At 38.0% G+C, this 17,661-nt stretch overlaps 1 protein-coding gene across 6 annotated transcripts in view; it reads right to left on the reverse strand.

Annotated features, from left to right (window-relative positions):
- LOC309386405 (uncharacterized protein) overlaps positions 1-17,661 on the reverse strand; it is a 131,042-nt gene that overhangs the window by 23,611 nt on the left and 89,770 nt on the right. For all 6 annotated transcript variants that reach the window (XM_081941734.1, XM_081941735.1, XM_081941737.1 and 3 more), the window contains 2 exons: positions 2,425-2,671; positions 1,685-1,767 (listed from right to left, as the gene is read on the reverse strand). In XM_081941734.1, coding sequence (XP_081797860.1) covers positions 1,685-1,767; positions 2,425-2,671 — 330 coding nt within the window. The remainder of the gene's footprint in view (positions 1-1,684; positions 1,768-2,424; positions 2,672-17,661) is intronic.

The raw sequence follows: 17,661 nt of genomic DNA on the forward strand, positions 1-17,661 counted from the left end.
TCAAATCTTCACAGTAGAAAATGATATCAACTACTGTATTTTTAAATGAGGAAAGACACTGCAGTTAACAGTCACACAGGGGTATATCAGATTGCTTGCAGCATCAGACATGAATTGGCTGTTTTTTAAATTCATTGTCAGTGACCAATACAGGTAGTCCTTAACTTACAACCATTCATTTAGTCACTCTTTGAAGTTACAATAAAGCTGAAAAAAGTGACCTACAGCTGATCCTTGCAGTTACGACTGTCAAAACATCTCCTCAGTCATGTGATCAAAATTCAGGCACTTTGCAACCGGCATGTTTTTACGATGGATCATGTGACTGCCATTTGCGACCTTCCCAGCTAGATTCTCGTAAGCAAAGTAAACGGAAGCTGGATTTGCTTAACAACCATGTCATTTGCTTAACAAGTGTAGTGATTTAACAACTCTGGTAAAAAAGATCATAAAGTCATGTGTGACTCACAACCACTTTATTTAAGCAATGGAAATTCTGGTTCCAATTACAGCCGTAAGTCGAGGACTACCTGTATAAACTGGAGGAGGTCAGACACCCCGAACAAATCAGTGACTCCATCTTTTGCAACTTCCCCTGTAATATTAACTACATGTAGTCCTCGACTTATGACCAGAATTGAGCCCAAAACTTATGTTGCTAAGTGAAACATTTGTTAAATGAGTTTTGCCCTATTTTACAACCTCTCTTGCCACAGCTGTTAAGTGAATCATTGCATTTGTTAAATTAGTAACACAGTTGTTAAGTGAATCTAGATTCCCCATTGACTTTGCTTGTCAGAAGCTCACAAAAGCTGATTGCAGGACCCTGGGACACTGCAACCGTCATAAATACAAACCAGTTGCTAAGCATCCAAATTTTGATCCTGTGACCAAGGGGATGCTGCAATGGTTGTGAAAAGTGGCCATAAGTCACTTTTTACAGTGTTGCTGTAAGTTTGAATGGCCATTAAATGAACTGTTGTAAATCAAGAACTACCTGTATAAGTCTACTTATCTCCAGCACAGGACACACTAAAGAGCATCAGGTTGAGAAGACTGCAATAATCCATGCCAGAAATGTGACCTGTTTATTCCTGCTCTATCTTTGGTTATAGCTGTTTCCCAGGCAGAACTGTGGAGCTACACAAAACTATAACACAGAGAAAAAGCAACAAAAATCTTCTGGGTTTCCAGTCCTGTTAGACAAATACTATGAAACAATATGCCCAACTGATTCTACTTCTTAAATCTAGTTATTTTAGCTCTATTTCTCCCTAAAGCCTTTTTTAAAGTATTAGATGAATCCTTCCATTTCTTTTCAGAATTGACAATTGTGACACTTCATTTACACATTTCACATAGGTTAAAAAATATACATCGGGCTCCATTATCATCTCTTGTTGTATTTAAAGTGATCCTTCCATTTCAAAGTTACATTATTTGGAGAAGACCCATAGCTTTCTTCAGGTAAACACAATATAAGAGGGCAATTGTTTCTTAGAACTGGGCTGCAAAATTTAGGGGTGCTTTTTCTCACTCCTCCCATTAGGATGTCATTTCTGAACTCCAGAGACAGCTTAGACTCCAGACAACACTCGATTAGTTCTTTGGGCAATAACCTTGCAGATCTTTCAATTCCTGCCTTGCTGCCTTTCAGAAGAGGACAAGGAGGGGCATTTGTCACCTTAAGTGAAGCGAGCGGGTGGTCTGGCCCAAGAAGACTCCAATGGAAGGCAGCCAAGTCCTCATCTGGAAGAATGTGGTTCCCTGAGGGGGGAAAGGCACAGTAATATACAATCAGCAACAAGAATGGAATTCAAGCCCTTCCTCCTTCATCCAAAATGGAAATAAGCAGAAAGTGTTATAGAATTTAAAGTTAAGATTTAGCAAATTATATTTTGCAAGAGGAGAAAGATCTTGAACTGTAAACAGTATAGTGAGAATCCCAAGTCTGAAACACTGCAAACAGAAAATCTGTACTCTAATACTGAACTTCTGAGTACACCAAAGTAATTGAATTATATTGTTTTGGTTGAAGCTGAAGCTCTTATTTGATTCAGGTAGTTCTAAACTTTTTAAATAACAGCAAGAATTTAAAGTATACTATATAAAGCTCATGAAGAGTAGGGTAGAGATGCACCTACTCCAGTAAAAAGTTTGGAGTTAAGATCAGGAATTTTGCAAATGGGACATCCTTTTTTGTCCTTGAGAATATTCCAAGCCAGCTGCAACCTATTTTTTTCATCTGACGTGGAAAAAAAAGTTATGCTTTTTCATACATTAAGGAAGGAAAAAATTAAAATAAAAAAATACAACGCACACTGAAAAGCTGCATCTTTCAAGTCATGGTTCAAGTCATAAACCATGATTACCACGGACTATGATCTAACATGATATATGTAAGGTTAACCAGTTTCAATTTACCCAGCAAGGCAGCAAATATAGGAAAACTGCTCAGCTTGAGACCCAGCTGCTTGGCCACCTCTTGCATGAGGAACTGGTTAGTGGTGAGGTTTTTGCCATTCCAGCTCAGCTTCAGGGCATGGGAACTATAGTAGGAGGGGATGTTGCAGAGAGCATATTCCGAGTCATGGGCAATTAGTCCATGAAAGCCATTCTCCCGAAAGAAAGACACTACTTCCTGATGATGATCCTCCAGGCTCTGGAACACCTGAAAGGAGTAAAAGGACAAGGATGAGTAAATTACAAGGGCAAATTTCTTTGCCTTAACTTGTAATAAAGTATTTGCTTTGAGATAATTTGTTCATTGGTTTTATCTTCTTTTCTTCCTTCCCACCACTCTTCAGAAGATGGAAGATGTGGAACATGGCATGGGAACACCTCAAAGGCCTTTACAGCAAAATACTTGGGGGTCATGGAAATATTTCAATTGTGTACTACTTTGCAAACAGTGGCTGAAGTGGGGTTCTGTACATCTCATATTAATTCAGACCAGACAAAGTACTAAAAACAGATGAATTGAAATGGTAGGACAAAAGAGAGGGAGTTTCTGAATCAGAATAAGAAAAAGTCAAAGAGTGTGAGACTACTTAATGTTATGATGTTGGGCAATATGTCTCCATTAGATGAAATTCCTCTGAGTTTCAAAAAATATCCAAGGTTTTGCTCCATATTAGAAGCCAAGATCATATTAGACAATGAGTATAGAATTAGATATTTTCTTTGACATGTTTTTCCCTGGAGATAAGAGAGGGAATAAGGGGGAGAAACCGAGGCACTGCATGACAGAAACAGAAAGAAAATAGGTGTTCCTACAAATTAAGGGGAATTAATAGGAAATCGTGATTATATATATATATATATATACTGTTTCAAGGTATTAAAATAGATTAATGTATACTTCTGTTAATCCAATAAATTATAAACTTGAACAGATACTATTCAATTCTTTATGATCAGATAGCATTTTTTTTAAATGGAGGAAGGTTTTCCAAATGTATGAATGTAGTAAGCAAGTAGTACATGTAGGATTTAGAAACGTATGGCCTAAATGATTGAGGCAAATTAGTCTTGTGCCTTCATCTGAGCCCAGTAAGCTTGAGGGAATCTGCACTCTTCTTGTTGTGGAGATGCTGCCCTGGATGCTGAATAAGTATTACTATTTTGTGTGTTTAGAACTTTTTGTTTGTAGCAGACTATTTGCATGAGAGATGTTTGGTGGGGTTGAAAATTAGTGCAACCATCAGAAATAAGCAACTGAAACATTGATATATGTTATTTTTACGCTACCATTTTTCAGAATTACTCTTTTCTTCCTTAGCTAATAGTGGAGATACTAGTGGGGCCATTGAAAATGCCATTCCAAAAATAGCAGTACTTTGGTTGTAAGGTCTGTTACAGCCAAATTATAGTCCTAGCTGAAAAAAGGCAGAGTATCATAATTTCATGAGAATTCTAAGAATGAGACTACAAAAGAGCAAAAGAGTGTGGATCTTAAAATCTATGGCCATAATAAAGCTAAATATTACAGAATAAGGCTATGCTTCAGTTCAAAGCACACAAGCTTTTTCTTCAAGAACTTAGAAAAAAAAAGATTTAGATGAACCAGAGGGGACATTTCTTGCAAAGGTTTTCAATAGTATAACATCTCAGTGACCAGTCTAGCAGGTGTCTAAATTTCATAGTGTATATTTCCATTTTCTACTTTCCCACTGTCTATCCACATCACAGCACTGGAAACAAAACAGGTCTTAAACTAAAAAACAAACAATGATGTAATATGCAAATCCAATGGAGGACTTGTAAGTACAGATTTTGAATCTGAACTATGGGATTCCATAGAGACAAAGTTTCAAATAAATAAATAAATACACACATAAAAACAAATGTGTAAAAACTCAGTTTCCTTCATTCTTCTACAGATCTCTAAATACAGAAATCTGATGGTATTTTAATTTTCCTTAATTTCTTTTCCACGTTCCCCAGTTTGAACAGTAGACACCATGGTACAGTATAACAATGTGCTTTGAAAGTCCATTCTTTCTAGTACAGGTAGTCCTCAGCTTACAATCATTTCTTTAGTGATTGTTTGAAGTTACAGAGACACTGAAAAATGTGACTTATGACCATTTTTCATATTTATGACCACTGCAGCATCCCCATGATCACGTGATCACAATTTGGATGCTTGGCAACTGGCATCTATTTCTGATGGTGGCTGTGTCCCAGGGTCATGTGATCACCTTTTCAGACCCTCTGACAACCAAAGTCAATGGGGAAGCATTATTCATTTAACAAATGTGTTACTAAATTAACTGCAATGATTCCCTTAGAAACTGTGCTAAGAAAGGTTGTAAAATGGTGCAAAATTCACTTAACAATGTCTTGCTTGGCAACAGAAAATTTGGGCTCTATTGTGGTTGTAACATGAGGACTACCTATACCAAATCTATGTCATAGGGAGGTTACTATTAACACAAGCCAAGAAATTATTTGTACATGTATAACTGCTACTCTACAAAAAAAGAAACATAAACCCTTAACCCCTGAAATAAGCTATAACTAACATTAATTATCAAAATTGAAAACAAATCAGTTCGTTCCCTTCGCCAATTCACTAGAAATATATTCAATTTGAATACATTTATTTCCTCCTGATTTCAAAAATTCAAGTACACATTTCAGTAAAAAGTGGTTCAATTAACCAGATTATACCCAATATTTTAAAATGCTTTTCTAAAAAATGCTCAAAGTGGCACTGTAAACACACACATGCAAAAAAAAAAAAAAGATCATATCATATAAGTAACTTGTATCTAAGTTCCTTATATTTCAGGTCAGCTGTTTCTAATGCCTCTTCAACCCCAGCCTGATTTCCCAGCCTTTGCTTGCAAATTCACATTTGGCCTTAAGTAGGTTATAGATAACTATATGACAGAAACTAATTAGGATGACGTATTCACTGAGAGTATAAGTCAATAATATCTGTCGCACATAATGATATGATTTACAGTGTGTCTGGGTTTAATTTGTGAAGACAGTGAAACTCCAACTCCCCTTGGGCACGTGATTCTGCAGCACTGGTATTCTTTAAATGTTAAAAAAAAACCTTGCTGGATCAGCCCTTAGAAAGGCCTGAGAACATATAAGAGCATATAAGGCCTAAATGTTGGACTTTAGGCTTGCCTTTACTTGCTTTGCATCTAAATTTTAAGGTGTGTGTATATGTGAGAGAAAGAAAAAAATCTGGAATGTTCATGATTTAACAAACATCTTATCTTCTATGATACACCTGTTCTGCAATGATATATTTTGTAATCTTCTAACATTATTGAGTTGTTGAAAAACAGAAGCAGGCGCCTCATCAACTGAGTTGTGGCCGAGGGGCAAGGATTAGCCGGCTCCCTCTCAAACTGTGTTTATGCTCCACCAGATTTCTTAGGCCAAGCTCATACTTATTTCCACCCCCCACCCCCTCCGCATTTGATGGTAACGTTCTATTTTATTTCCTCTCTTTTTTTCCCCTACAGCACACCTTGGATAACAGCATCTCAGCTCTCCCTTCAATCAAGTCTCTTGTTCTTTTGCAGCTTATCAGAAACAATGAGACTATTCCAGAGCATGTCAGTGACTCTTCCCAATTTACTAAAGATGAGAATTCCAGTCAGCATGTACATGTACAACATTAAAATTACTCTAGAGTGTAAAGCAATCTGTAATTCTTTGTTTTTCTTTAGTGTGTTGCTGTTATATCCCATGCTGCAGGAAAGGAGCAGGAGGGAGAAGAGGAAACTATAATAATCCAAAAGCTTTCTGACATACAAAGCCTCACAAGGCATTGGTTTACATTTCTGACAGGATTGGCTACAGTACTTTTTCTACTGACAGGCTTTTATAAGCAAATCTTTTTCAAGTTCCACCATTAATATATCTGACATCAACAGGAAAAACATATGTGTGCATGGTGGGGAATAAACCTGCCGAAGTTAAGCCCCTCCCAATTATACTACAGAGGTGGATTTAAAACCTATTCTTTTAACACAGCCTCTTAAGGAGTTTAAAAAAACTTGTCCTGTTTTTTAAAAAATGTTTGCATAGTAAGCTGATCGAAATAATTCAGAAGTGGGCAGAATATAACTTTTCTGAAGAAGAGGTATAAATAAATTCCCCATACTGTGTAACAAAATGTCTGATGAAGCTGTGTAATGTAATAATTATTTTACAGCAGAGCTGTGGTAAGTCAAAAAAGTGTGGATATTAATCCTCATGATTACCAGTTACTGCAGAACATATTTTCCCCCACAACGGAATCTTACTGGATGTTATCATTATATACTATTCTTATTCAAAACATGAATATTTCAAGACTTTCTGACTAAGAAAATAAAAACCATTGTAGTTCAGTTGGAAGGAAAAATTACAAAATGATATACTACGTATATAATTACATAGAAGATTCTTATGCTGAGGTCTGTTCTGCACAGCTTTGAATTAATACATATGTTTCTTTCAAATGAATGTAAAATGAATACCAATCACTGCAGCTTCAAAAACATTAACACTCATTCTGGAGGAAAAAAATAATATTACACTTTAAAAATGAAGGGGCAGTTTTGTTATTAGCATGTCATGGAGAAAAGACACACTATGGCAGGCTTATAATCTAAACATGTGACTCAGAAAGTAATGGTATAAATTTGATAAACAGCTGCTCACGAGTGGCTTGAAAGCATATTATTAGACCCATCACAAGAACCTCACTTGACACACCCACACCTGAAGCCCTTATAAAAAGAATAAAACTGAAACCGACATCCCCTAAACTCTGCTGAAGATGTTATCTAGACCTGATAACAAAACGTTCGGAAACCAACCCACAAGCTCAGAGAACCTTCACCTTCAAAAGCGTATTATTTAAGAATGGCAAAAGCTGAAATGATTAAAAAAAGGTGTGTTGTATGGAAGAAGATAGCAAAATCAAGCTATACAGATTCCTTTAGGAGGCTAAACTCTGAACTTGAAAGTGGATGGATCACATTCAGAGAGATGCAATATTTATTTTTTATATGCACTTTGATTCAGATGCTATTTTTTTCATAGCAGAACTGGAAACTAGCCTGAAGGACAACTGAAAATCAGACATCAGAGATTTCAGCAACATAAATAAGGAATGAAGATTGAATTACACTTGTTGCTGTGAACAGATTGCATATAGACATAAAATTTGTGTCGATAAATTTAATGGAAATATGGGACTCATTTGTATCAAACTACAGTAAATTTAAAAAGCACCATGGCTATATAAATGAATTAGACATGAATATAAATTTATATATGTGTGTGTTTACATTAGATGATTGTATATAGAATTGTATTTGTTTATTGCAACGTTATACTTAATTCTATTTTAATGTATGCCAATTAGTGTACATTTAAAGTGACAAAGTTATTCTGTCTGCTTTATTTATTTTTTTGTTTTTTGAAAGAATTCAAAGTACTTGGTATATATTTTTATTGTGTCTTTTGTGCCTTTTTATTCTTTTTCTACTTCTATTTGAAACACAATAATTTTTTTTATTAAAAAATAATTTTATTTAAGGAAGGAAATTAAAATTAGTAGGAATGCTTCAGAAATGCCAGTCAGGGAAAGCAACAAAAGAAATCTGAAATGGAATGAAGCTTGCAAATAATGTGGTTGCAAAGAAACAATACTTCATTAGAAATATGGATAAAATTACATCTGATTGGAGCAATACAGAAAGGCAGAGATGCAAGATCCAAAACAGATGGTCCCGACAGAAGAAACAGAATCCTATACTGACACAATAAAAGCATGCAAGATTACCATAGAACCTTACCTTAACCCGGAATCGAATCATGGCCAGACGTACACAATGCCCCAAGCAAGCAGGTGGAAGAAACCAGGCTCGCGGTGGCGGGGTGCCTTTGTTGCCCACATGCCCTGCAATTAGCTGAGCTGTCTGTCTCTCAGCCTGGGCCTTCCTGGCCCACTCGGGCAGCCTCTCCTTTCCAAGCCCTCCATTGAAGATGACAGCTAACTCCAGGCCACCTTGGTAGAGGCAAGCCTGTGAAAGGGCAGCCAGGTAACCCACCATGGCGTTCCACTGGCCCCCACACACCCAGTCTGTCTGGTAGCCACCGTACAGACGCTGCAAAGCGGAATCAGCATCCACCAGAAGCCGAGCTGGGCATGGCGCTGGGGGTGCCAACCCCCCTGCATGTTGGGAGTGTGGGTAACCACCAACCATGGGTGCCAGCCCCGGCGCAGCCCCGGCAGGGTGGGGGTAGCCAGCTGGTGGGTGGAAGGTGGTACAGTAGACGGGGCCCCCGCCTCCACGGCCCCCTACAGCCCGTGCCAGTTTCAGGAGGTCCACGGGCACCACTGCCCCCGGGCAACGCTTTTCCACGAACTCTTGGAAGCCTTGCACCCCCATGGCTGTGCACCCACGGTGGGGATACGGCCCTCTTCCACTGGGCCAAGCAGGGGAGGCTGAGGGGCTAGCACCCCGAAACCAGGACCTGGCACAGTCCAAGCTGCTCCAGCTCCTGGGGCTTCGCTTCTTACAGTTCCCAGGTCTCAGGAATGGATGCAACCGCCATGTTGTAGCTTTCTTCTTCTCCTCCTCCTCCTCCTCTTGCCTCCTCCTTTTCCTCAGTTTAGGCGGTAGCTCACCGGGAGTTGTAGTTTTGTTTTTAATCCGCTATCTATTAGTCAGCACAGAGCGGGACTACAAGTCCCGAAAGAACGCAAGAGCCGCCATGTTGTAAAGTTTTCTTCGCGGTATCCTGGCGTCGCATAGATTTATGGGGCTTGTAGTCCCATTAAAGAAATGAGTCCCCGTCACATCGACGTAAGCGGTGGAAAAAGTAAATTAAAACTACAACTCCCGAGGACTTCAGACGTCCACCATGTTTTTTTAAAGAACCCGACTTCCGTGACGATATACGGCCACATGGTAGGTGCGGAAGTAAAAAAAAAATGATTCCAAACAAGGCTTTGAAAATACTACAACTTCCAGCAGTCTCCGCGCATTAACGTAAATCCGTCCATTTTTTTTGTCTCTGCCACGTAGGTGCCCTCTACCGCCCCTCGAGAGCATGGCATAGTTCTACACTCAGGATGAGAGAGAGACTGTCACCTAAGAAGGGGGAAAGAACAGCAAGCTATTCATTCGAACTGCGCCTCCGCCATATTAGCAGGGCGCTTGGCATGCCGGGAGATGTAGTCTGTCACCCCTTTCCCAGGGTTTCAGAAGGGGCTCCTTCCTCGCTGGTCCCCAGAGAGCCGTCCCGGGCGCCATGTTGAAAGTAAGAGTGACATGGTTTCAGCCCTCCTCTTTTTCTTAAAAAATCGCGGGACCCACCGATCTTCCCACGCAGCCTTGCTTACTCGGACGTAAACCTCCCCTCCTCACCGGAGGCCGGCGGAGCAGCCTGGTTTTCATTAGCCTTGCGCCCAAGGCTGTTGTCGCTCTGCTCCGACCTCGTCGCGGAAGGCCACTTGATCCGGCGGCACAACCAGCCACGTCTCAGCTCTATATATCCCCCCTCCCCGGACTCCTCCGTACCAGACGACCTTGGGAATGAATCTATTTCGCTTTAAAATGTTCCTGCGACTGAAACGACGCTGGCGTTTTCCTAACTAACAGCTGGTGTCAGAAGCAGCAGGATGTGCTGTGGCTAAATGTGAATGTTTCAACGCTTATACAGCTCCTTCATTGTATTTTCATAATTGTAGTAACCTTTAATTTTGAAGGCTGCCCAAGGGTCCAGAGCTTTACCAGTATGAGAGAGGACTTACTAAGCCACCAACCACACTATCAAAAACAGGGCAGAATTGCCAAGACCCACCAGTTATTACAGATCGTTCTCATTAGTATACCTCATAGCTTCTGACTTTCATACTTTAAATATGCCTGCTTCAATCTATGTGGTCATGTTCCTCCAGATTTTACATCACCCTTCAATTTTAGATTTTTATCCCACCTTTATTACTTTTTTCAAATAAATAACTCATGGTGGTGAATAAGGTACTTCCTCCTATTCCTCCCCCCAACAACAACCCTGTAAGGTGGGTTGGGCTGAGAGAGAGTGATCTGCCCAGTCACCCATTCTGAAGTAAATTCAAAGACTTCCTATCTGGTTTGCTTCAGGTTTCCTTAACTTCACCAAGAATCTAGCCTGTGTTACTGGAATCCCATATTGTTTGTTTTGTTTGTTTGTTTGTTTGTTTTGTTTTTATTGGATTTATATGCCGCCCTTCTCCCAAAGGACTCAGGGCGGCGTACAACATTAAAAAACACACATCCCGAAAGTTAAAAAGAAATTAAATACATATCCCCCCCAAAAAAACCCAATTTATAGGACAATACATTTAAAAATGAGTTAAAATTAACAGGCCAGGCCGGCTTGCTGGAAAAGCCAACTTTTTTGGGCGCGTCGGAAGGACCGGAGGTCTGGGATTATGCGAAGCTCCGGGGGCAGCTCATTCCAGAGGGAAGGTGCTCCCACAGAGAAGGCTCTCCCCCTGGGGGTCACCAGCCGACACTGTCTGGCAGACGGCACCCTGAGGAGGCCAACTCTGGGATCGTACTGGACGGTGGGAGGCTACTGGTGGCAGTAGGTGGTCTCGCAGGTACCCTGGGCCTAAGCCATGGAGCGCTTTAAAGGTCATAATTAATACCTTGAATCGCACCCAGAAAACAACCGGCAACCAGTGCAGGCCGCCTAAAAGGGGTGTAACATGGGAGCACCCAGGTACCCCCATGACAACCCGCGCGGTTCGACTTAGCATGTAGCACAAACTCAAGTCACTAGGGATTGCAAACCATAACTGATTAGTATGATGAGTGAAGCATGTATGCATTTTATTACTGTTGTGTAACTAAATTCTAGAATAATAGCCATTTAAAAATTGAGTATACAAAAGTAATGAAGGCTTTGCAGCACCTTAACAACAATCTTGCAAGAATGGAGAATAGTCCTTGGCTGAACTACCACACTATCACCCACTAAGATTTAATCTTGTCTAGTTCATATTGGCATCATGGTAAAAGTAGTGATAGGAAGATAACTTTTTGTTTCCTGTTTTTTAATGATAGTTTGTAAATTTGGATAAATAAGTACAATTACACCCTTAGAAAAGTATGATTTCTGCTGTAAACATGCATTTCAGAAACAACTGAATGTGTTTCCTATTTTAACAATAAAGACTAGGCATTTTTTTCCCAACACAGCCTTTATTTTCCTTTGTAACAGTTTAAAAAAATATTTGTTAATGGTTGTGTACAAATGAAGTCAACTCACAGCTTGCAAAAATAATTAAAAAAAAACACATGAAACAACTGCTGATAAAAGACATTCGTTTTCTACCATAAAGATTTAGGGCTATGTTTTCTTTAAAAAAAACTGAATGGGATGCCTCATCCATGTTATAATGAAAAGGTCATCCACATTCTATGTTCAGTCAGAAACATCTCAGCTTGAATGCCAAGTTGATGGGTTGAAAATAAGTCCTATGGTGTTACATTAAGATATAATTCACATAGAGAGATAAGAAAATTCCTATTTCTGAAAGTGAAACATTGCCAATGTGTGTGACTCTAAGGAGACATTTATTCACAGGATATACCTGATCATATTGCCATACATTAGGCCCACATGCTCCTCAGTTCTTTCCAGCAAAGAATGAGGGGGGGAAACAAACAAACAGGCTCTCTTCAAATAGGTTACTTTTTTTAAAACAGAGAAGTCCTTTGTTGTATTAGAATTTTTAGAACCACAGAACCTCCAATGTGACCACCAAACCAACTAGTAGTAAGTGATGCTGTGTGGCTAAATTAACCATAACAATGAGCCACAAACATCATCCTGCTTTGGATGCTTTAAAAGGTAGAACAGAAGCTGATACCTGGAAGTAAATTCAGCAACTAGGAGCAAGAGACAGTAAGAGTCATAGCTGTTTGCTCTACTATCCAGCTGTTCATGTACATAACTTCATGTATAACCGAATCTGGATGTACATTTCTACAACTCTCAAAGATAATATTTTTCTTCCCACTTGCTGTCCTCCTGCACTTACCATCTTTTGTCAATTGAAATGAGAGAAAAAATAGCTTAATAAAATGCTGACAGATAGCCTCAAGGGATCTGCTGGAGGTCTAAAAGGCAACAAGATATTCAGACTTCCACAGAGTATTTTGTACGATAATTCATTGCCTATCACTGAGGGCTGCTTAGTATTTGGTATGTGGATCATTTCACTACAGAAAAACTGTCTGCCATGTTGTAAATATATGGTACTTTCTGTATTCCTGTAAGAATTGGCTTTCCAAACAATACTTTATTACTCTAGCAATCAAGAAAAGCGGGATGGTATTCTTCCAGCATGCTAAATGCCGTAACCACTGCTAATTTAAATTGGCTCAGTTCCATTAACTTGAAGGAGACATTTGTATGTGCACAAAGAAGTTAGTTAAAAACATGTAGGCTAAGACTCTTGTTCATTGCAGTTTAATTCTAAGGAAGCTAGTAGTAGAATCATAATGCATATATTGGGAACAGCTGTACAAATGTAATATAGTATTTGATTCTGAGAGTTAATTATGCTGTTCAAAATTATCACAATTCCTTTTTTTAAAAGAAAAATGATAAAAATTTGTTTGATCCCCTAAAGCAAGTTTGTCTTTCTATTCTTTAGCTGTATCAGTTTTGAAAGTGAAATGTTAAACTGGACTAATAAACTGAAAATTACTACTTAAATCAACTGGTTTAACTTGAAAATGTAGTCTGGAAACATGACTAGAATTTTTATAGTAATGTTTTTGAGTCTGAGAATGAAAAAGGAACATATGACTTTATTGCCTGAATGTGGTTTCATGTTTTGTCTCCCAAATTCACTGTAAAGTCTCTGCCAGTGAAACACATCTAATACTTTACACTTTGCGAAGACATGAATCCATGTTTGGTATTCTCCCTCTTTACACACATACTTCTTATGTGAGTCTTTAATGTCAGCACAAATTGTAACAATAAGGATGTATCAAGGATTGAACAGCAACCCATGTCTTTAGCATTAAATCTTACTTGAATCTAGGGCTAATGTAAACAGAAATACAATATTCTTAGCAGAAAGTAAGGATAAAAGGAATTTGTAGTGGAACTTTTTAGACTAAACCTACAGCCTTACTGTCTGTTTCCCATTGATCCATCAACTTCAGTTAAGAGCTAATACCTAAGAAATTTTATCTACAATCCTTCCAAGCAATCAACATGAGAAATTCTTTTCTAAAGAAAATCTTGTTTTTCCCACTTAGATGGTGGTACCTTGGGTAATGGAAGACTGATGAGGCAGTTGGTCACACTCCTTGCTAAGTTGCTGTAACTGGTTGGAATATAACTAGAAAAAAATGCATGGAGCTGTTCTTTTTATTCATCTGACATTATGTTATACTCAAGTTGATGGATAAACTTGGAAATCTTCTTTGCGAACATTAAACATCCTCTTTAAAACAGTAAACAGAATGAGCTCTTGTGCCAAGTTACAAAAAAAGGAAGGGGGGAGTGAAAGGAAAAAGCATGTGTCAAAACACTGTATCCAATTTAAACAGACAGAAACAGTAGAACACATTGTTTATGCCACAGCCTAGATTTAAACAGCACTAACAAATGAGGTAGGTAAGAAACATGAAATTTCAACAAAGAAAACAATTCAGTTTGAACACTACTAAAAATTCACAAAGTTATTAAAATTATACATTCCATTCATATCGTACAAGCTCAGGCTCAAGCTTCACAGCAGAAAAGTGCCTTCCAAAACATCCCCCAAAACCAAATTCACAGTTTGATTTCTTTTAAAGAATGTGCATGCTCCAAAGAGAAACACAATGAAAAAGCAACAGGGAAGAGAAGAAAAACTGAGCAGTAAATGTTTCACATTAAATGCAGACTCAAAATACATAAACATAATAACTATGTATGTTTCCTCCATTGTCCGTGCCTTTACATAGCTTCAGAGAAGGGGGAAATTTCTCATCTTTTCCCCAAACCTAAAGATATAGTAATACTAATATTGCCTGGGTTTGCATAGTTTTTGAAATCAAAGCGTCTTGAGACTTTTCGGGGCAGAGTAATTTACTATCCACATCACAGTTAACACATTGGCCATGTCACATTCTCTGACCTCTGGCCACCAAAGACAGGAAGTAAACTTTATAAAAGGATGCCACTCCAATCTCTCCCCCCCCCCCGCCAGCGTAACACAATCTCATTATGCTTTTCCATTTGAAATGAAGAAACTCAGCACTATAATTATGTTACATCATGTCTTCTATATTGGTAAGGCTTTTGAAAATAATCAGCAGGAGAAAGTATGGATGTTGTTATCAGCGACAACCACTTAACATCTAATTCCAGCTTAAACTGAAATCACAGATACATAGTACTGTTTTGAATAGATTTGGCATCAAACTGTCAAGTTACTTCATGAATATCACTTTCCTTCTCTTATCAGTAGAAAGATAAGCCACATAAGGATTTCCCAACTCCTCAAGGCTTCAAAGAAAGCCTTCTCCTGTCAACTGTAAAACTCTGGATTCTTTGAGAGAATTCTAATTAAAGCAAAGGGAAGAAAAGACTAAATGCAAAATATGTATCTAAGTTTTACTTAAGAGGCATTACCTTCACTCAACCCTTGCTACCCACATATAGGAAATAGGAATCAGGTCTGTTCTCATTGTTTGCAAAATGGGTATTATGCCAAATTGCTGCTTCATTTCAATACCAAGTTTTTTCTGAATTCCACCCAAGAAGGAAAAAGGCTATGTAAATCTGACAGTTAATCCACATATATTAAGCTTTATTTTCCCTAGCCTACTGTTGTTCAGTTGTATACTTTCCTGATATTAAAAAGTCCCAGGTTCCATACTTTAAATAGTTTAAGCAGGATTTTAATTTTTTTATGTAGTCTAATTTGACCTAAATGAGGTATTTTCGGGGTTTTCTGTTTTGTTATAAATGAAGGTGTTTTTTTTAACATAATAAAATAAAGCCTCATGTCTGTGCTCGGGATGTTTACATTTTTCTAAATAAAGGATCAATATATATTGTAATTCTCAACTGAGACAAACTACATCAGATTATGGTTTACACCAGTTCTACATGAAAATCGGGAATTGAATTAGAAACAGCAGGGGCAAGGCAAGAGGTGTACAATTTTTCTCTTCAAAATTGCTTTTCGCAAGTGGGAATACCCTGGTTTCAAAATTCCATCAAGAGAGAAGCAGCAAGGAGAGGCTATTTTATGAAGTAAGAAAGGTAGAAATTCAATGAATACACAGCACTTTAAACTGACCCTGTCCTCTACAGAAAATCAGCAGCAATGTAACCCTGATACTATTGTTACACTGGTTTCCCTCCAACACTGAAGTACACTCTATAGTTTACTCAATAATCAGGATTGCACAAAAGCACCAGTGTTACACCACATTTCCATAACAGAAACACAATTCATATATTTGTGTGCCTGAGAGAGCTAAGTGGGCCAGCGCTCCTTAATATAAATAAATCAGCCTTTAAGACCATCACAGGTACTTCCTAGCAGGTTGCATTTTTATGAACATTAAGTTACATTGCAGCAAACTAGAATACAACATTTTAAGCTTTCCTACTAAGTCAAAATGAATTGCTGATAACAGTTTATTTTAAAGACTTTAAAGTGGAAAAAAATTAAAAGATGGAAGCAAATGTTATGTGATCAGTTGTCTGCTCACTCTATGCCCCCCCTTCCTTATGGAGCAGATTATAAAGGCACGGATGGGGCTGTAGGAAGAGGCATAATCATCTCTCAACTGCTCTGTGAGTGGGAACTGTTTCTGCTCATGGAAATGCACCACTGATTTTCCCACAAATCATATGTATGTCTTTTAAAAAAATAACACTGTTCTTGCCTAAGTTCTTCAAACTGAAACTTTCTTTAAGGTATATATGATTTTACTGCTGCAAATCAGCAATGTACTTTTCAAGCATCAAAAGGCTATAACTATTTTTTTTTCAACTTTCCAGTAAAAATCTGAAAAGATACTAAGATTATCTATTACAAGGCACTGCAAATCTTTGCAGGCAGAACAAAGAGGCTGCATTAAATGGAAGCAGAATCTTTGTCCAGAATGCAGAGGGGAGAAATATAGTCTATATATATCACTAAGACTACAGATGCTGTTTTATAAAACAAAAGACAACAAGGAACTGGTGTCTGAAACTGATTTAAATAAAATAATCTCCAGCAACCCAGATATTCCTGGCCACAGTACTATTAAACCAATGGTACATTAATTTCAGATTTAAACATGGTTTTTAGATAAAATTCAACTACTTGAAGTTTTAATGAAATTAAGCTTCCTTCTATCGCTAATATCGCTAAAAATATCAGACAGCTGCAAAAATGTCAGCTATCTTATAATATCCAAAAGACAATAATTTAAGTCTGAATTTAAAATAAAGTGTGGCAATTTTCATTCCAGATTAATAAAGGAGGAAAGTGAGCTAGATGTTATTTCAGTAAGTGCTTGAAAGATTTGCAACGAAAGAAGCAACCTCTGAGTGCACGTAAGAATACAATTTTCAACAAGAAAGGGATAAACTGATTATGTAGTAGAGAAAACAAGAAATGTTAGCTCCAGTGAATTATGACCTCCCTCATAGTTCACAGCCAATTAAGTTAAACATGTACTATTAAACTAAGCTAATTATCCATCAAGGTGAAATCATAACAGCAATCTTTACATGGCAGCTGAAATGCAGTTGATAAAATTAGTGATTATATGAGATATATACCTGCAAGGGAGGATGTCTCTTTATTTAGCAAATTTTTACATCTCTTAAGGATGTTGAACTGGTAAATTTTAGACTTTTCTTTGCATAACATCCAATTAGCAGCACTAGATGTACGTGAAAAACAGAAAGCCTGCCAAATGGGATTCCAGCACCATATCCTTACTGCCATACATACATGTAGAATTTTCTTAATTTGTAAATGTAAAGATGGACTGCTTAATCTTGCACCTTGGCAATCAAATTCAGTAGACACTAAAACCTTTAATGCTCTAAGAAACAACACTAGGCATCTAAACTAGGAGACTGTATTTCACTAATCTGCTGTAAGGCAATCCATTAAATGCAAAA

This window comes from Natrix helvetica, assembly GCF_964273705.1.
Source record: "Natrix helvetica genome assembly, chromosome: 1".
In the NCBI taxonomy this organism is placed as follows: domain Eukaryota; kingdom Metazoa; phylum Chordata; class Lepidosauria; order Squamata; family Natricidae; genus Natrix; species Natrix helvetica.